Source organism: Falco biarmicus, chromosome 1 (assembly GCF_023638135.1).
Source record: "Falco biarmicus isolate bFalBia1 chromosome 1, bFalBia1.pri, whole genome shotgun sequence".
In the NCBI taxonomy this organism is placed as follows: domain Eukaryota; kingdom Metazoa; phylum Chordata; class Aves; order Falconiformes; family Falconidae; genus Falco; species Falco biarmicus.
Window position 1 is genome coordinate 62,725,727 of NC_079288.1, and position 21,383 is coordinate 62,747,109.

Genomic DNA, 21,383 nt, shown 5'->3' on the forward strand with positions numbered 1-21,383 from the left:
TGGTCCCCACTTGGACATTGAGCCATTTACTGCAACAATTTGAGTGCAACCATCCAACCAATTCCCTATCCACTGAGTGGTCTACGTATCAAATTAGTGTCTCTCCAGTTTATAGACAAGGATGTCATGTGGGACAGTGTCAAAAGCTTTGTACAAGTCCAGGTAGATTATGTCAGTTGGCCTTCCCTCATCCACCAACACTGTAAACCCATCATAGAAGGCCACCAAATTTGTCAGACATGATTTGCCCTAAATGAAGCCACGTTGGCTGTCACCAATCACCTCCATATTTTCCATGTACCTTAACAGTTTCCAGGATGATCTGCTCCATGATCTTGCCAGGCATACAGGTTTCACTGATCAGCCTGTACTTCCCCAGGTCTTTATTTCCCTTTTAAAAATGGCAGTTATGTTTCTTCTTTTCTAGTCCATGAGGACTTCACTGGACTGCTGTGACTTCTCAAATATGATGGATAGTGCCCTAGACACTTCATCTGCCGGTTCCTTCAGGACCCACAGACGCATCTCATCAGGTACCATGGACTTGTTCAACTGCAGGTTCGTTAGATGGTCTTGAATGTGATCTCCATGTGAGAATGTGAGCAGCTCTCCATTCTCCCAGTCCCTGCCTTTGCCTTCTGCAGTGTGGGAGGTGTGGCTGGCACACTTGCCAGTGAAAACTGAGGTGACAGTGTCATTGAGTACCTCAGCCTTCTCCATGTCCTGGGTAACCAGGTCTCCCATTTCCTTCTGGAGAGGGTTCACGTTTTCCCTAGTCTTCCTTTACCACTGACATACCCATAGAAGCTTTTCTTGTTGCCCTTGACATCCCTGGCCAGATTTAATCCTGTCAGGGCTTTAGCTTTCCTGACCCGATCAATGTGAAACTGCTTGGACCATTTCTCTGTATTCCTCTCAGGCTACTTCTCCTTGATTCCACTCTCTGCAGGCATTCTTTTTGCTTTTGAGTTTGTTCAGGAGCTCCTTGTTCACCCATGCGGGCCTCCTGGCCATTCTGCCCGACTTCCTCTGTGTTGGGATGCATCACTCCTGAGCTTGGAGGAGCTGATCCTTGAATATTTAAGCAGCTTTCTTGGGATTCTCTTCCCTCCAGAGCTTTATCCCATGGAACTCTACCAAGCAGATCCTTGAAGAGGCCAAAGTCTGCTCTCCTGATTTCCAGGGTAGCGAGCCTGCTGTGTGCTCTCCTCGCTGCCCTAAGGATCTTGAACTCCACCGTTTCATGGTCACTGCAGCCAAGGCTGCCCTTGAGCTTTACATTCCACACCAGCTCCTTCCTGTGGGTGAGAATAAGGTCCAGCACAGCATCTCTCCTCACTGGCTCCTCTATCACTTGGAGAAGGAAGTTACCATCAACATATTTCAGGGACCTCCTGGATTGCTTATGCCTTGTTGTGTTGTGCCTCCAACAGATATTGGGGTGGCTGAAGTTCCCTATGAGGACCAGGGCTTGTGAACATGAGGCTGATTCTATCTGCCTGTAAAGGGCCTCATCCACTCAGTCGTCCTGGTCAGATGGCCTGTAGAAGACCTCCACTATAATGTCACCTTTCCCTGTTCCTGCCCTCCCTTTAATCCTGACCTATAAGCTCTCAGTTTGCTCGTCACCCATTCCCAGATGCAGATCCGTGCACTCCAGATGTTTGTTGACATAGAGGGCAACACCCCCTCTGCTTTTCCCCTGCCTGTCCTTCCTAAAGAGCTTGTACACTTCCATCCTGGAACTCCAGTCATAGCAGCCATCCCACCATGTCTCTGTGATGCCAATAAGATCACAGTAGTGCAGATGTGTGCATGTCTCTAACTCCTCTTGTTTATTTCCCACGTTAAGTGCATTTGCATAGAGGCATTGAGGTTGGGCCCCCAATGAAGCTGATTTACTGGCTGGAGCAGCTGGAATTCCTTTGTGCTGCTCTTCAGGTGCTCTCCTGCTGCCCCACTATTCCTCTCCAGCCTCTGGGCATCTCTTGCTGGCACTGGCATCAAACTCATAGGAGTGGGATGGATTGAGGTTCCCCTACCCCAGGAACTTTAGTTTAAAGCCCTTTTCACCAGCTTTACAAGCCTTTGACCACTTTTTCCCCCACCGCCCAGCAGATGAGCCAGAAGCACAGTTTTGCTGAGAAAGGAGACCAAACTAGTTAAGAAATTCCATGGGACAAACTAGTGAATCAGCTGAATGCTTAAAAATGTCCATATAAAAATTGGTATTTTCCAAATTTCCAAATTTCCACTTTTTATTCCAAACAAATGGTTTGTCTGAAAGCTGACTTTGAATTTTTTGAATGATGTCATCTTTTCATTAGAGGAGAAACAATAAGTAGCTTAGAAAAAGCACATCTGAGCTATAACAAGACGTTTCATTGCCTCTGACCTAGCAGTCCCAAGATGTAGTTCTACTTGGGCTTTTTTTTTTTTTTTTTTTTTTTTGTTCTGAGGAGAAAGAAACAATAAGAAAAGCCTGTAGTGCTGTGTTTTCAGTCAACCTTAATCCTTCCGTTTCCTCCCCATTTTGCCATCCACGAAGATCCCTTCCTGCAGGGCTAGGGCACGGTGCTGTACTCCTGCCTGCTCTGCCTCCTGCAGCACCCAACTTACCTTGCTGTTCACAGCCCCTATAAATCAAGTCCTTCAACTTCTCACTTCATATACTTGACTTCAGACCACCCTGCAGAGACAAGTGACAGCCAGAGAGAACATGGACTGTTCCCTGAAAGTACCACAGTGCCTGAGCTACCAGGGAGCACAGCTGAGTCCTGGACACCAACTGTACGGTTAGAGATGAATCCTCTCTTAAGTGTCCATTAAAAAACCCCACAACATATGCTGCCTCATCCTATATGCAGTAAATAACTCATCTCCTTAGCTCATACGTTACTGAAATAGCCTCTGCACTGATTTCAGTTTGTAAACTATGCTGGTTCTGGATCTCACTTAGTATGAAGTTACTTATGCTATTTTATTCCTGGGGAAAGAAAACACATTCAAAGTAGGTTTCTAGGAGTCAAAGTTCTAGTCTTCTTGGTGACTTTCCTTACCAGCATTCAGCATCGTCCTTTTCTGTGTCAACAGGCAGAGTTTTCAAGTATTTAAAGAACCCTGGTCTTCCACGTGTTCACTTACAATTTATTCCAATGACGAACGCAATCATGAAAAGTGAAATCACACGTATTTGCTGGAGGAAAACAGGTAATTTCAGCATTTTTCCTGGTTCCCTCCAACAAATGCTCTGACGTTTGAATTTATCAAGCTGTGTTCTTATAATAGCCAACAGGATTCAGTTAATAAACTTCAATAAACCTCCCTATTAAATTTCTCTCAAATAGGTTTGTTGTCACTTGCAGCATCTGATCTATTCATTGAGAAGCTATTAATACTGACTGCAGCAAAATGGAGTTTCAGCAAATGAGGTGGTTAAGCTCTGGGCCATCTTCTGCCAAATGAAACATCCCATGGTTTTATGCAGAGACAGGGGAGGGAGAGTATTTCATTGCCCCTTTTTTTCCTTCCTTTCTTCTGCAATGATTTCAGATGACAAACCTCTGCTGGATTATAATCTGCAGGCCATGTTCTACATCAGTTTGTAAATATTTGCCCACTTGCTGATTCCTTCTCAACTGCTTGGGGCAGAGATGTTGTCCGAGGATGGGACATTTCTTTTTACCTCAACTACAACTTCCAAGAGTTTATACCTCACTTTACCTTGACTATACAAACATACATTATCCCTTATTCTTCTTGCTTATGCTTATTTCTCACTAGACCTGAGCTTTTACTTAAGACATGCAGAGAGCCCTGCCTATGGTGGAAATTGGACCATACTTACAGGAATCTATATAAGCAGCCATGCTTCCTTCCTCCTTCACAGTCATCATATTAAAATTGCTCTGCAGCAATACTCTGCTGGATCTAATACTCCCCAAAGCCTGCTCTGATTTCAGAAATTGCCTTGCCCTTACTTTTCCTCTTTAAATCTGATCCACCTAATGACTGAACTTCCAATTATATGGCTGTCAATCCTAAAATCAAAGCCAGTTCATAATATCTCCCAAAGGAAGAATGTCACGTCACTCACTGAAATCACTGCAACAAATCTCAGCTAACTCAGTCCCAGGCAGCAGAGAGGCAAAATGAACCAGAAGACAATCGACAGCGGAATTCATATTGCACATAGGCAGAAAGAGGAGTTAAATTCCCCAAGTTTTGATCCTCAATCATGAAAAAGATAATTTTCCTGGCACAAAATGTACAGCTGATTAGGGGGGGAAAAAGGAGAGGGGAAAAAAAAAAAAAAAGAGGAAAAAAGGAAAAACCAGAAGAGGCATTTTGCTTGTCTAAAAATCTGTGGAATTTCCCTTACAAACAGAAAGCACTCCTCTGCTGTCATCTACCTGGAATTTCTCTCTGCTTCATATGACATTATCAGCATGGGTCATTTGGAGGCCAGATGTTGACATTTAGCCAAACCAACAGTCACTTAAGAGGGTTGCAGAGATTTATGGCTTGCAAACAGCAATCTCCCCTGGCTGATTTGGTGTAACTGCATGTGATCTACTCCCTCCAAATATGCCCTCCACCTTGGCGATGGGCCCCAGGCTGAGGCATCCATGGGGTCAGGAGAGAACGTGTGTAGTCTGTAAGGGTTAAAAGAGAGAATATAAGAAGCAGAAGCGTAGGGGGGATGAAACCACAGAGCTTAATCAGGAAGATGCCAGTGGTGGTGAAACGAGGAGGTAAAGGAACAGCCTCCATTTTGCTTCAGTCCTGGGTAAAATGAAAATGTTAAAGTCCCGGTATAAATTGACCATGCTATTTGTTTTGCAAGCTCTCCCTGGTGTTGTGAGCACTGCTGCAAGCATCCATGGTGCTGGGACAGTCTCCCTGGTGAAGAGCAGAAATTGCAGCACTCAAGAAACTGTGGCTGGACAAGATGCTAGAGAACAGCCTGCAGGCTCGCTCTGGATTAGCAGAGTGATGCTGCCACGGACTCTCATCCTGCTTCTCACCCCTTGATTTCCACCAAACAGCCAGGGGACACCTAGGTACCTCTGAAAACAATTACCCCCTTCTCAAGCTGCAGCCTGGACCAGCAAGGAATAGAAACTGAACTTCTAATCATACCCCAGAGGAGAGTGGCACTGCTGTTGCCATTTGTGGCTAAACCAGAAGCCACCAGGCTCCAGGACTGTTGAATCCCTTGAAACAAAGACTATATTTTTCAGGGCTGAGGGCTTTTCTAGCCAGTGGGAAGGGAGAAGCTCGAGGGCAAGGATCACTGCATCCCTCAGCTTCATGCAGCACCTCGCCCCTGTTGACTCAGCAATGGTGAGCAAGGACAGTGTTAAGCGCTGACACCTCTCAGCACTCTGCAAAAACGATAGGTTCTGGGGAAACGCGCCATGTGTTAGATTTAAAGTAACACTGCTAAAGAAATGAGATTTGCTCATCAGCACATGATGGTCTCTGAACAGTCACAGAGGCTGCTGCCCCTACCAGGGCCATCTTGGGCTCAACTTTGAGAATTCACCTCCAGATAAGCTTGAGCATCACTGAAAGCAGAGCACCAAGCTTTGAAAGCATCTCCAGGAGATCAGATTTAAACAGATGCACCTCTTGCTCCACACCACATGCCCCATTGCACAGTAATGATACTCACAAAAGCAAAGTGTTTGCAGAAGACATACATATTGCTTTGGTCCAATTATTTTGGACCTTAGTGCTTAGTGCTCAGGAAAAAAACCCCAAGAATGCAAAGCATTTTTATACCCGCGTGAGTTTCAGTGAGTTCCCTCTAGGTATCTGCAGATGCATTCATGAACAAGGAAAGCAACCACAAGCACCTTCAACATCCTGGGAATCTACTGTGCTGAACCTGCCTAATACAGTACCACAACAGGAACAAGACTAAAAGAAAAAAAAAAAATGGGATCTGGCAAACTTGAAAATGTGTTCAAAAATTGCAGTGGTCATCACTAACTCTGCTTGCCAATTTGCATGTTCGTGCATCTACAACTTGCTAATTTAAAATTTAAAAAATCCCCACACCATAAAACCATCTCTGAAAATGACATGAAAACTGACTGACTTCATAGGAGAAGCTGAGGCACTGTTTGCTGCCAAAGAGAGCAGTAAAGAGAAAACAAATGGAAAGAAAACAGAGAAGGCATTTATTCTCTAATATCTTTAAGCCCCACGAAAAGTCACAGGTGTTACTCAGAGCAGGTAAGAAGCATTTAGACAGACTGTGACAGATCAGTTGATGGCGCCCTCTGAACATCTTATGAAGATGAGTAGAGGCGTTTCTACCTCTCCCAGAGTCTGGCTGCTTGCTTTTTGTTTTATATGCAACATAAATTCAGTAGAAATCTGACTGTCATGCCGGTCACATCAATCCATCAAGGAGCGAACAAGCATCTTGAGAAGGACTGATGCATGACAACACTAGTGCTTGCATGGTCCAAATTTCCACCTGCTCTTTGCTTAATCTAGGCACCGGCAGCAAAGAGTCAGCATCACAACTGGGCTACAACGAGCAGCAATTGCTCTTTGAAGTGTACTGGGGATGGGGTTTGAGATCCCTAGGGGAATCTTGACTTGATTTTTCTTTTTCCATTTTGCTTTTTCCTTTTCTTTTTTTCTCCTCCTTTGCTTGTCTCTCCTTTTAGCCACACCAAACTTTACCCTGTTTTCACTGCTTTATTGCCAAATTAAGTCCAGACAATGACCCACCACCCCTGCAGACAGCTAAACTGAAGCATCTTCATCTCGCAACACAGGCATATCCAGCAGTCCCTGTCTCTGAGCAGGAAGGGAAGATCTGGGGATAGGAATCCAAGCCTGACTCACTGCAGTGCCCCCGTGCTAACCCACACCTCCTGTCCTCTGGAGTGACAGTCTCCTATTAAAGGAAGAATTTTACCTTCTACTGTGTTTTCTAAATAACTGCTTCCTAAAAATGCAGGATAATATGGCCACCTGAAGATAATTTAAAACTTCACTCACCCTCCCTGCAACACACACAGTCATCCCCGCTGAGTTAACAGTGCAGATACGATTTCAGCCTGGAAATCACAGCTTATTTATATTTTTGGGTGGGTGGGAGGAATTTGATGGGAGATTTCATTTAGGAAACAATCAGGTCTCGGTTGGGTTAGAAATCAGGATATTAATGTTCTTCATTTTAATTTTCCTCTCTGACTCAGATTCCCACTGTTTGAATTTGAAGGCAATTTGTTCTGTTCATTATGAAGAAATCCACATGAATTTGACATTAAACTGATTATCTCTGAAAACAGTAGCAATAATTTCCCTTTTTCCTGTGTACATTTCAGATTAAGTTTTTGTGGTTGATATAAAAACGCAGGGGAGAAATAATAAAGCAAAGGGAAATCAAGTATTTATTCTGGAGTGCTACTTAGAAGCTGAGACATGCAACGACACATGCATTTGGGAAGAAAAAGCAAGGGGTAGGGACAAACAATACCCTCATTTCCATTTCCCATTTCAGCCCATTTGCATGGGAACAAACAGGGACTGAATACAGCTTTCCTAGCCAGGAATAATATCTGGTGTGCCAATACTGGGGATCTTTGGGCTTTGTGATGACTGTTTGATGGGGTTTGCTGGCAAGGGCACACTCCCTCATGAACAGACCTTGCCAGAGGTCCTGGGCTCCAATCCTGCACCAGCTGTCCAGGTCCTGATGACTCCCATAAGCCTTAGTGACCCCGATGAGACCCACCAGGCACCCACACTCCCTACTCAGCCCTGGGCACCATGTCCTTGCTTTGTGTCTGTCTCCTGGCTGGACCTCGAACCTGGGTTGTAGCCCAGTTTCCAGCCCTGCCTGCCAACATCTCCTGCTGCTCTGGGCTGGACCCTGGGCCTGGTTCATCCTCTCACCTTGTCCAGGGTTGTGGATGGACCCTGATACCAGCACCCAGGTCTGCCTGCTGGCTTAAGTCCCTGCAGGACCATGTCCTGTCAGTGAGGGTGTGCTAGCGCTTGACTTCCTCTCAGGTCCTAGCTCTTCTCCCTCATGAAACAGCTCTGCTCTTACAGCTCTGATGTTTCTGGTCCTTTAGACAAGTCATGCAGCAATGTAGACTGCCAAGAAATCCCTCTAGGAGACCTCTGTGGATGAGGGTGGTGGGGATGTGCTTTGGGGCTGAGGAGACATAGAGCATATATGCATATAGCCAAAAGACAAGAGGTCCACGTTTGTACAGCAAGACTGTTATTGGAATAAACTATTAAATTTGCTGTCTAGTTTGTAAGCCAAGACTCAGAGCATCACAGCACTTGGACCAACATAGCAGACTTCTGGAGTACTTTCTATTTTCAAAGAAGTCTGGTGGCTTTACTCCTAGTCCATTTAATTCCCCAAAGAGGGGAAAAAACATTAAGATACACCAAGTGTTTGCCATGAATGAAGATATAGTTCCCCTTACCAGCTAACTTGAATGTATATACATAGCTCTGTCAGTGCATTTTCCTATAACAAAGCACTGCCTCTTATCAGTGACAAACTCTTCTTTGTCTCTGCTGCTCACAAGCCTCACCAAAACAAAGAACAATCCTTTCTTTAACAGATAACTTCCATTTTTCCTCTGGAAAAAAAATAAATATCACCTCCTACCCAACTTGAAACCCTGAAAGGTAACAAAGTACCATATAGTTCACATTGATTTATTTTCTCTCCCAGTTGTCTCATATCCAAAGAGAGACAGTAATTACTGTATTACCTCTTACCTAAGACATGGATAAAAATAGGCTGGAGTCACACTGCTGTTTCAGGCTATGACTGCTTGTTTGCAAGGCTGTCTGAGCTATCCAAGTGCTTTTTGACAGTAACGCTTTGAAGGTGCAAACAGACCTGTCCCTCATTCTCCTGAGGTGGCCACCTGTATGTACCCAAAGCTTGGGCCCATGTTGCACCATCAGAGCCCAGCAGTGCTCACGCTTATAGCAGTCCCCTGCAAACCACTCCACTTTCTATCATCACTGCGCTGAGAGACATTCTGATTTCCCTCGCTGCTTCCACAGGTACAGCACAGGTCCACGATTAAATTACCAAAGCACTAGTACAGCAGAATTGGAGTAACAGTAATGCTGTTAATTGCTTTTAATCTCTAGCTCTTTTTAAAAATTGTCCTTAGCCCAAGTACTGAAAAATTTGCTGTTACAACCAAGCAGTCATCTGCTCCGCTTTCTCCTCATGAACCTAACACAAAAGACCCTTCATACCTTCTACTCTTCAGTCTTCAAAGTAGTCAGTTTTAGCAAACAGTCCATCCTACATGCATACCATTTGGTTCAGTTTTTTAGCATTGCATCCAAGTGCCTGCATCACGACCACTTACACCAAACAAAAGGTTTTTCTGCCAAGGTAACCAGTCTGGTTCAGCTTTTACACCCCTGCAAGTTTTCAGCACTGGGAAAAGAAATGCAGAGCACAGGCTGAATGTGAAATAGATAGCAGAAACATCCAGCTAGAGCTATGGTGCAAAGAACTGGGGAAGGGTGTGGAGTGGGAGTGCAGGGAGCAGGAATTCCACTGCTTCCTGAAACAGAGTTCATGACCATGGGGTGGACTGGCATTCTCTTCATTTGACAGTAGAAGAGGAATTCCATGGTCAATTTATGTTCCTTTCCTCCTGATTTTAGTGGTACAACAACCTCACATCTAAACCATTACTAAGCCATAACAAACAAGAAGAAACAAAGCCTGAAACATTTTGGACTAATGCATAATTAGACATTACCTTCAGGAAATATCTGAAATGGTCTTGTACGTCTTACGAGTCAAGAGTGAGTATAGTTTTTGTTACAGAGCACATTATGTCAGGCAAGTTTGGGGTTATGCCCAAAATTTCTGGTATGATAAATGACAATAAGAAAAATAACAGTATGGCAAATCACTTTGGAGCAGGGGGTAGTACCTAAAAGAGGATCTGGAGCTGGAAAAAGCAATGAGCAGTGCAACATCTGCTAAATCAGAAAAAGACATAGTTATGTCTAAAGGAGGGATACACTAACACAGACATGATATTCCAGACTGATGCCCAGGAGCTTCATGGAGGAAGAAGAGGGGATGGGATAGTATAGAGAGATCCTGGTCATCATACAGGAATGCAGACAGCGCAGTCTTGCCTGGGTCATTATTAAGTGGCGAGGCACTGTGAGTACCGTGAATGTGATCACTGAAAAAAAGACTTAAATAAGAAAGTACCCTAGTTGGAGGATGTCTCACAGCTTTCTGCTCCCATGACAGAAACATGGAAACTCGGTGCTGGCCCAGGACATGGAAAAGTAGAGTTGGGCCAGGACCTGGAGGATGGGGTGATTCTGGGGAGAAAGTATCATTTTATCCCTGTTTTAGAAAGGGGGCTGGTGTCTGAAGGCTCTGGGGAAAATACCAGTGCACAAAGGACGTTTAATTAGGGAAAATACAGACACTTTCAAAAGAAAGGTATCTAGGCTGGGATGGCTGGAGAGGGACTTCTGAACCGGTACGCAAGCCTGTTCTATCAACCTTGGGCAATTCCAGGCTCACTCTTGATTTCTCTGAGCTTTTATTGCACACTTGTAAATAAAACATTAATGAAACAGCTCCTTCAAAGCTTGATATGTATTAAAATATTAAGATGAAGACAAGAACTGTGAAAACCACATTGTCCCATTGGTCTATTCAGGCTGCAGCTTTCTCTGGAGAGACTGAAAAAAACCAGCTTGCGTTCTATGCAAAGCCCTAAGACCATGAACATTTCTTTTCCGCCTGAATAAACAGGATAAAGTGTGAAATATCTCAGGCCCCATGCAGTTGGGATTACTGTTGATGTCAGGTGTATTTTCCTAGCAGAACTGACCACCTGCTGCTTTGCCCAAATAAATGTTTTAACCTCCATTTTGCAGATACTTCTGTCTACCAGAAAAGAAAAAAAACAACCAACAAGTACTGTGCCTGCCTGTGTGAAAAATACGGAGGATGCCCCTGTACAATAGGACAACTTATTCAAGTCACTTAAGTGTCCCACCTAAAAGGCTCCCCTTCCGAGACAGTTATCAGGCTGCTTCTGTAGTCAGCGGAGAGATTCAGGCCCTTCAGGTGATTCACCTCATCTGATGTTACACAAGGAAAACAGCTGGATGAAATCCACTTTGAAGATGCCTACTCCAGCAGTTCATTTCCCAACTGACCTTTAAATAACAGGCACATCTAGTAACAGGCTCTCGCCACACTGGGATGAAGATTGCCCACGTGAAACCTCTTCACAGCTTTCCCAATTTATGGTCATACTCCCTTCTTTGCACAGAAAAAAAGCCTAATAAGAAAAAGGAGAGGTGCCTGCCCTTTGCCGACGAGCCCAGAAGATCCTCTTTGCTAAAGCATTTCCCTTTGTAGCCCCGGCTGCGTTGGAGAGTAAATCAACTTCTGCACTAACTAAGGGAGTGAACATTTCATGCAAAACACATTTTAGTTTGCTGCCGGGATGGAGCGATGGATGGCCAAGAGAAACAGTGGTTCTTGCTGTAACATTTGTGCAACAACTGATCCCCCTCTAAACTATCCCCAGAGAAGTCTGGCTGTAGCTCTCCAGTCTTTGATATAAAGACAGATGTGAGGGCAACACATGTGGTTAAATCAGGCATTTGCAGTAACGGCATCTTATAGCTCTCTTTATTAACGAACCTTCAGCACAAAGTGAAAACATCCCGGCCCAAAACCCACAAGAGGGGGTTGAGAGAGAAAGGTACATCTCCGTGTTAACTGCACTGCCTTCCCCTTTGCACTGATTTGGGTGATATATTTAACGTGCAGAGAACTGAATCGCATACCCCCGGTTCCCCAGCACTCAGCAGTCAATACTACTAATGGCACAGTCAAAATCCTTCAAGCCCATCCCCAGGCAAAACTCACCCTAAAATCAGTGGGAATTTTGGGTGAATAAAGACTGAATAAGAACCAAACCAAAGTTCCAACTCAGTTCTCAGCTGAGCTTTGCAGTCCAGTCATCAGGACTGAAAATATTTTTTATTTTCACCATCATGAGAGAACAGCTGGGCCCAGTAATCCCCAATTCTACCCCCTCTTAATTCCAGCACACACTGGGCAGATACACCAAACAGAATTTTGCATCTGGTTGCTCAAGGCTAAGCCATAAAGTAATTATACTGAAAAAGAAATAAAACAGTCTCTGAAGCTCTTTTTGTGGCATTACCATTGCTTTCCTGCAACTCCCTGAAAATGCCTTTTTTAAAAAAAGCTGTTCAGATTTCCTCCTGTGCCCGGCACCACATTCTGGCATATATTTTTCTGATAGCCTTTCCTCCACAGATGTCTATAAAGTTCACATCAGTCAGCTCTTCAAACTAGGTACGTTAACACCAATGCAGACAATTTTGTACCAAGCACAGGTTTTTTCTTATGTCTATGCTCTGCTGCTCGTTTTTGCTTCCATAAAGATGACAGCATTACTACATACCCAGGACAATCAGGACTCCTGTGATGCTTAACACAGGCTTTACAGTGCTATAACGGCCCATTTTCACCATCAGCAATGGGCCTGATGCCTCAGCAGCTTCTGGCACAAGCAGTTTGCTGAGGGAAAAGGGAGATTTCTTTTCAACTTCATTTCTTTTATCTCTTTTGCTTCTCCTAACCTCCTTCCAGAAATGACAACTCTTGAAAATGCATGTGTAAAAATAAAGAAAGAAAAGGAAAAGAAGGCAACCACCACCACAAAACCTCCTCCCAGTTATCATTGTAACATTTCTTATGCAGGAGAACAGGGTCCAGTGCCATTCAAGGTGAGGAGGAGGGGCGAGTGGGGGAAAGGGGCAACACATTCCAGACTCATTAAAGCCATCACAAGAGTTAGAGATATGAAAAATAGTTCATAATTACCTCTGTTGAGTGAAGCTGAACTGTTTATATCTCCAGTAATAAAGGAAGACTCGGACTGCTTTCGAACTGTGTCATTCCACATCCTACGAATCCGGCTCTGAAGAAGGATTGAACCACAGCAGGTAATGAATTTTTAGCAGCTGCAGATAGGTTTCTTTCTGCCTCACTAAAGATGGCTATTGGTATGTCTAGATCAGGATGAGACTTGTTTCTAGCCAGCTGTAAGCAAGCGGTTGCTGTTTTGCTATAACCCGCCTCGTGCATGCCAGACCCTGACTGCCTAACTCCATAACACAAATGCCTATCTCAGAGAAGTGCATAATTGGATTGCTTACATCTTCACTAAAAAAAGCAACAGAAATCATAAGAAAAAACCTAGACCCCTGCAAGCTACAGATTTACCAATACAGCCCCAAATAACAGAAAAATAACTTACACACAGAAGCATGCATGCTTCCTGTACTATCTCAGATAGCTGGTGTCTTATTTCTTAAGAAGTGTAACAGGAGACTTGATCTTTGTCTTGGTGTTCCTGAATGAACAGGAGTTTTCTACAGCTACTACCCATCTTGGGGAATATTGGGGGAAAAAAAAAATCCCACCCAAATGAATGACTTCTGTAATCCCTACTGAAAAATCTGTTACGGTTTTCCCATCTGTGGTATACCTTCTGCTGCTGGGGAAATTGTCCTGAATATGTTTGCCTTCTGTTTTGTTTCTCAAATATGCTGTGGAGTATCTATCTCCGTGGCTTTTATGCTACTGTCTTGCTCCTCCCCAACTAGACCTTGCAAAAGATCAAAAATTCAGCCAATACACATCCTGCGAGTACTTCAACCACAATCCTTGTGTGAAGATGACTGGGGAACCCAGGTGTGCAGGGGAAACTCTCCCTCGCCTCACCTCTCAGAGTATGATGGACATATCCCATGGCTGTGTGAAAGCGGGTACTGGGCAGTCTGGGGGATTGGGAAGGCTGGTTCACACTGTGACAGATCATGGTTTTCCTAATTGCTAAAAATCCAGTACTTCACATAGTGGGATCTTAGCCATGGGAGATCTTCCAGGGCTTACGCATGTGGTCACAGCTGAAAAGTGCGTCCTAGTCTACTCATTAACTATGTAGTAACGGCATCTCTTTATCGTGCGTTAGCCCTCTATAAAGGGAAACACAGTGTGACATGAGGCCCATGCGCTTTTTTTCACCTGGACATTTAATATATTGTATGTCTTTGACATGATCCATTGTGGATTAATTCTGTTTCCTACATGCTTTTCAGAGAAAAAAAGAATCTTAGGAGATTTCCTCATCGTGGGATTTGTTCAGAAGTTAGAAGTCAGACACTTTCAGCAACTCAGACTGATCTCCATCCACTCTCCATCACCTGTGTGAGGTTTTCCCTGCCTACAATAGGTCTCAGGAACTTCCACCCTTCCAAGGACAAGCTCCTGTAGGCAAAATAATCTCCCCTACCTCAAACCTCACCTGCCATGACAGCACGACTGCCAGGAGACTCAGTTCACCCTCAGAAGGGTTTGGTTTCTTGCGCTGAGACTGCCAAGAGGAAGGGCCCATTAAGTCAACTCTTCTCAGAGAGGATGGCACCTGCCCTGTAGCTAGGTTATGTAAGCCCAAAGGCTTTCAAATCGGCCACCAAAATGTTGCTGGATATAGTGTGTTTTGGATATTACTGTGGGATGTGATGGCCAGCTGGAGAGAAACTCCATATTCTATTGCTGTTATTTGCCCTGCGTAACACCCAGACCTACATACATGCCAAAGTGGAGCTCTTGGACGACATCTTGAAAAATGCTTAAAATAAATAATAATTTGCTCCAAGAAATAAATCGCAAATTAGGTTTTCCTGGGAGGTTATAAACTGTTACTCGCTGCATGTCTTTCATAATTTAATAGTGGAACTGTCACGTATAATTACTACCATTAGTAATACTGGATAAATTTGTGTTTGGTTTCTATTGATTAAGAAGTAAGCTTCTTTATTTTATATGAACTGTTCGTCCATAAATCTGCATCTGTATGTACAAGTTACCCTCAAAATTACTAACTGCACAAACTACACAAAATGTGAATTTTCAGGTGACCAAAGTGTAACAAATCCAGCAACTTAATAAGATAATCTGAACCCAATGGATTCTCCTAAAAGATCTATAAACTAAGGCAAATTGAGTGAGGCAAAGAACTGATCAAACCACCGAATGCCAGAAAGAAAGCCCTTTCACTTTGAAGACTGTTGCAAGACTCTTGCAGGTTTTTTTTTCTAGCAAGAAAAATACTTGGTTGTTATAGCATTACTCCTGTACATGGCTACAGTGGTGAAAACAACCCTCAGCTCATGATTAAAGGACATACTGGGATGTAGCATAGCTGACATGGTCCCAGCTCCTGATTCCCATGGAGAGTGGGCAGGAAGCTCAGGTGATGACCACCCACCTGCCTCTGGAAGGCAAATTTGGATTTATGTTCTCATCACAATTATTTAGAAATTTCTTGGAGAGACATTAATTCCAAACCGCATCCCAAGGGAAGCCATCATGTTGAATTCAGGTCGGAGAGGGTGGGAAACCTCTGCAGGTGCACTGGAGCAAGCCCTACGGCAGGTCCTTCGGTGCTGAAAAGAGCTCCCCTCCCAGCATAGCTGCGAAAGGCATCAGTGCAGTGGTGCAAAGGATTGGGGCATGGACAAAAAGCGCGGGTTACCTGTGAGCCTGTGGAATATCTTCCAGGTGTTCGTGACCCCGAGGTTTTTCCTGAGCCGATAGAGCTCTCTGTACTTTTCCCACTACAGCAATGTGTGCGCAGGCATTTTCCATACTCTTTACGTACCTGGCCAAGGGAAGAGCAAAGGTGGTTAGCGAGCAGCTCTTCCTCCAACCCACCACCTTCCAATTTTCATCACAGCCTCTGATTTTTTCCTCAGGGGTTCATTAAAACAACAGCTGTTGCAGTATGTGGGGAAGAAGCCTATCACACCGTGCAGCTGAATGCTCTCGATACATGAGCTCACCATTTACAATGGTGTAAGGGATTGCTTTTATGCAGCAAAGCTGCTTGTTGACACCAGACAGTGGCAGCCTCCTCTGAGGCACACCAAACAAGCACAGGAGAAACTACAGATACACTGTTTATGACTGAAAATTAATATCCTCATAGATTTGATGTAAACTAGCATATTGGCTCATCAAGGTACTAAAAGTTATGGCTTCTGGCAGGGGACTAAGAAGAAAAATTCCAAAATAAATGTAAGACCTATTGATTTTATTTTTATTATTTTTCAATTATTTCTTGCAGTAGAAACTCGAGGAAACTGTACAGCCAGCAGCTCTAGAGACTATATTCCCAGTGCACAGGCTGGAGCCTGCTTTCCCACAGGACCGTGCAAGCCCGTCATGTTTTAAATGGGCAGTGCAGTCAAACCGGGCCAACAACCTGGAGTAAAGGTGGGCCACCTCCTTTGCTGCGGGGGAACTACACTGACTTGTGTCAGGGTAGGATCTATGCCTTGACTGAACTTCAGGTGTGACTTTTTATGGGCAGCAACACCCAGAAACCCAGATGTGACAAGACTGACAATGAGCAGACTGTACTGAAAAGCCAAAAGCAGGTCACATTGCCCACTGACAAAAAGAAGCCCTCAACGCCCCCATGCATTTCCAAAACACCAGCTGAGGTTCCTTGAAGCACACGGTTAGCTGCGAAATTTTGCCAGACTATTTATGAGCATTTCAAAACTCTATGAAACAAGTGCTTAAATAGCAAATTACTGCTTTTTCATTAGGCTCTTCCTTAAGCGCTCAAGACAAACACAATATCACGAGTGCCCAATATGCTCGATGGCCTAATCAATCCTTTGCTGAGAGAAAATAATTCAATTGCTTTAATTAGCCACCCACTGCTTGCCTCTCTGCATCTTTTGCTGATTTTCTAGTCCATGATAGATAGGAAAGGAAATGTTTGGGGTTTTTCTCCTCAAATAATTCTTCCCTCAGCTCTTGGGTCAGAGAGATGCATCCACCCCACAGCACGTTAGCAGCTGCATTCTCCTTCCCTCTATGCAGCTATAAATCAGAAGCAATGCCACAATCATCAGTGATGGTTTAAGGGTGTAAACTAGCTTGAGACAGAAAAAAGAATGGTTCTTCCACACTGCGTGAGCACCCTGACAGCCAAAGAGGTTGCTGTGCTGGGATGGCAGGCTAGGGACTGAGCCTTTGTGAGGGGCATTGGAGGAAGGAGGATGGACCAGTGAGAACGGTGCAGAAATTCAAACTCCTTTGCAAAGAGGCACCTGCAGGTTTCACTAGTGACGGTGATGCTTCCTACATTCTTATGATCATCTTGCCTGGGAACTTTCTTGCTGAAAGTTTTGGGATCATCAGTAGGTAGTTGCATATAGATAAAGCTTTTAAGCTTTTTAACACACGCAAATTTGAGATTAAATGACAAGGACACAAATCTGAACACCAAAAGTCTTCCTTTGGTTTCAAGAATGACATTTTTGCACAGCTCTGCAGATCCTTCCAGAGGCATCGCTTGCAGAGCTCACTTGTTATGATGAATTTTGCTTATATTTTCATACGTCAGATGTCCTTTCCCTGTATAGGAAAATGTGGGAAACAGGAGCAATCCCAGGGCACTTGGATAGAGAACAGACCTCAACATGGCCCTGACTTTACCCACTAAGCCACTTCTCACAAAAACCACTGGTTACACTGAGAAACTGGGAACCAGATGTATCCATGTATGAACTCTTCACCCTATATTTAGATAAAGAAACTGCGCTTTGAAACCAAGATGTGCATAGATATCAGCAGACATGCGGAGTTGGAGACCTGTGAACTACTGAATTTCAGTGGAGTATAAAATGGTTCTTAAAAATGTTTACTATTTATTACTGATTGTAAGAGGCTGTAAGTTTGATCTACATCCACATATAGAGATTTTTATTATTCCCCCCTGCCCCGAGTTTACCGAAGTTACTCCACTGTTACCTTGCAAGCGTTAGTTGGGACATACTTCCAAGTTCCACCAAGAAGCACTTATTGTGCTTGCTCTAAGGAAGATTTCCAAAAGCCCACATTAGGACCAAACAACACAAAGGCTAATGAAATGTTGCAGAGCACTGGTCCTTCAGTTCTTAAAAAAGCAGGGCAAGCAGCCCCCGTTATATAGCATCAACCCATACATGCTGCTATAAAGAGGGGTGATTTCCTGCAGGGACTGCAAATGAGAAAGGATATAAAGCTTCATTTTGCTGTGAGCACTCAGCCACACGAGGACACTCCAGATACTCATGGAGTCAATCCTGTCTCACACTGGCATACGGGAAAACAGAATCTGGACGTTAAAAGTTCTTTTACAGGTTCACTACCGTAAAGCCCTGTAAACTGCCAGCTGCCTTTTCCCTTGCTTCCAACGTGCTTGTTACTAGCACCCCGGCTGCTGAAATGCCACTGCCACATATCTTCGTTATCACCTCATTCCCCTGCATCTTGCCAGTTTCCAGTCTAAATACCACCCTTATTAGGTGCATGGAGATAAATCTGCGCAAGACAAATTCAGGGCACACAGATGATGTTAAGCTCCGGTTGTTAGGCAACAAAACACCCCGCTACCAGCTCTTGCCGCTGGGAACCGTCTGTCTTACCTTTTTCTGGAGGACACAATGGAAAATGAATATAAACATTCCCTGCAGAGAATTGAATATGGTGAAGAGATACGCCATGATGACTGTGCTTTCATTAATATACATGAGTCCGAATGCCCAGGTCAGTCCTAATAGGCAGAGTAGGGCTATTGCACCTATAACCCAGGACCTGTTAGGAGAAAAAAAAGAAAAAAAAAAGAAAAAAAAAAAAAAGGGATTGTTTTTTCATCAACAAAAGAAAGCACACATTTACAAGCAGAAAGGCTTTGCCCGTGGTTTTAGCAAAAAAGTAAATAGCATATCAAAATGAGTTGTAGGGAGTTTTGTCTTCAAGCTGGATGCAGTTTACAATCTTCAGGCTTGACGAAATATACAGAAATGGAAATGTTATGAGTATAGAATTTTATCATAAAAAAGCATATTTGTAACCACAATGTTATCTTTTTTTTTTTTTGTAATGTAAAAGCAGCGTATATGTAAATGACATGTAGATGCTATTTCTGCAAATGGCAGGAAAAGAAAATAAAGCAACTGAAACAACAACGCTAAATTTCACCTTTCTTGAAGTCCACTGGGACAGAAGTGCCAGCTGGGTTAGTTTCTTTATGCTTAACACCAAGACACATGTATTGCTGCATTTTAGCTAGTCTCCCATATGCCTGTAAGCCAGATAGACAACTACAAGCATGCGGGCAAGCCCTCACCACTTGCCAGATCAGCTCCACACAAGGAGGCTCTCTGCAATGCTGCTTCACACTTCTTCCACGCTGCCATGAGTGGAAATACATATACACGTATAGACGCTCATACACCACATTTGCTAAAACAGTAGCTGCTGCCACACTTGTGCTTGGAGAAAAGGAAGGGCAGCCCTTCACATCAGCTGCAAAACTAAGACTATGGTTTGGTCCATCCCAGGAGGGAAGCAGGAAGTAGGAGTGCAGCCACTGCTTGGCCCCAAATGTTGCTCAAGCAAATGTGGGTAGCCTGCAGTTTCTGCTTGAGCAGAGCTGGGGACATGGGATGGCTGCTGCATGCTATTTTTTAAAGTGTGCTTTCAGGAAAGCTGGAAGCCCTGCTTGGATGGCTGAAGTATTCCATGTTACCCTCCTAAATAACATTTAGTCATCTGCTAATTTAACTTCTCAGAGACTGCTCTTCCAATACCAGGACAGAAGATGAAGTGTGACAATCAAGACAGAAACTGGGTCCTGCTCCTAGCTATCTCCCTAGTTTCCACACGCTAAAATACCTACAGCTTTAAAGGAATTGCCGCTGCACAGGGGAGAGAGCCACCTTCTAGCTGGGAAGCACAGCAGGAACTGTGTAGCAAGCAGCACCGTGAGCACTCCTCTGCCCTTTCCCTCAAGGTCTTGATTTTTTTCTGTCTTCCCCTGGTATCATTAGGTGTAACAACATAAAAATGAATGCAATGACATCCAATCTTTGCACCCCTTCCTCACCATTTAACCCTTCGGTTCCCCAAAGCAGACACGCTTGCAGCCAGCCAGCACCACTACTTCCTTGTCTGCCCCAAAGCAGCCTGGGGTGCTGCAGAAGCTCTCGCCGGGACAAGGACCTGCCTACATTTCTAAGCCACTTCAGCCTTATAGAAACCTGGCCAGGGTTTGGCCATATTTGATCTCCCACCTGCTTAGCACAGCGTGGGGCAAGGGGGAGAAAGATGAAGCAGCAGCAGCTTGGGGGAAAAATAAGTCCTGCAGAGGTCAAGCAGACAGTCTCCACTGTGGAGACTCCATGACAGCTGCAGCCTTGAATCCTTTTCCTTTTACCAGTGCTTGTCACAAACAGAAGCATAAGGATGTTGTATTCATGTTCTGTGTTGTTGTTTTCTTTAGGTATCAGAATGAAAATACAGCATTAAGACTTCCACTGAATTTTATAAAATATGTATTATTTAACCACACAACCAGAAGAGCTCCCTAAGGTAACCGCTTATTAAGGCAGTTCTTTAAAAATCACTATTATGTATCTAGCAGACCAGAACAGCTCCTTTGAAGCATTTCCAGTCAATCCTGCTAATAAATATTTAGCACAATGCAAATTGAAAATGCACTCTCCAAATCCTTCAGAAAGGTAGCTACTAGATAAAGTTTTACTAGATAAAGTTTACAGCTTCAGCCACTTGGTTTACTTTTCTCCCTGAGATTCCACCATCAGTGAGAGCACATTATCATCTTAATTGCACGCTAATTTAAAAAATACCTTTTTTTCCCCTTAAAAAAAGAACAACAAATGAAGTGAATAACACTTTCTTTTTTCCTTCCCTTCTCTTATCCTCCATGACTAAAAGCTTCCTGCACATACAGAGTCTTTTAAAAAATATTCCCAGGACATCAGAAAACTATTCTGCTCTGAAGCAAAGCCAGCCTTTGGCTGCAGAGCTGTGCAGGAGCAAAAGAGTTATTTAGCAGAAATATGCCAACTTCAGTGATGGAAAGGAATCTGTGGGTTAGAAGACCCTCAACAGAGCAAACTGCATGCGTTACAGTGTTGTGCTTCAGAAACCAAGACCTGGAGATAAAAGAGGGTGTGGAGATTACTATGAATAGCTCCATCCTATATCCACAGAAAAAAAAAAAAAAGAACCAAGCCATGAAAGAGAACATGGGAATGATGCTGCAAGAATGAATACAAAGGACTCTTCACCAGAAGAACAAACTGAAAGTCTACTGCAAAGTTGATTTGTTTCTATTTCATGGTACTGCACGTTACTTTTGGTTGCAGGAGAAAAAGCACAGATGCCCTAAGGCACGTAATTTCTAGGC

The 21,383-nt window shown here is 43.9% G+C and overlaps 1 protein-coding gene across 8 annotated transcripts in view; it reads right to left on the reverse strand.

The window, feature by feature from the left end:
• The window catches only part of ADGRL3 (adhesion G protein-coupled receptor L3), a 342,564-nt gene that overhangs the window by 21,872 nt on the left and 299,309 nt on the right, over positions 1-21,383 (reverse strand). For all 8 annotated transcript variants that reach the window (XM_056347177.1, XM_056347131.1, XM_056347148.1 and 5 more), the window contains 3 exons: positions 18,595-18,763; positions 15,648-15,773; positions 12,929-13,025 (listed from right to left, as the gene is read on the reverse strand). In XM_056347177.1, the coding sequence (XP_056203152.1) occupies positions 12,929-13,025; positions 15,648-15,773; positions 18,595-18,763 (392 nt within the window). The remainder of the gene's footprint in view (positions 1-12,928; positions 13,026-15,647; positions 15,774-18,594; positions 18,764-21,383) is intronic.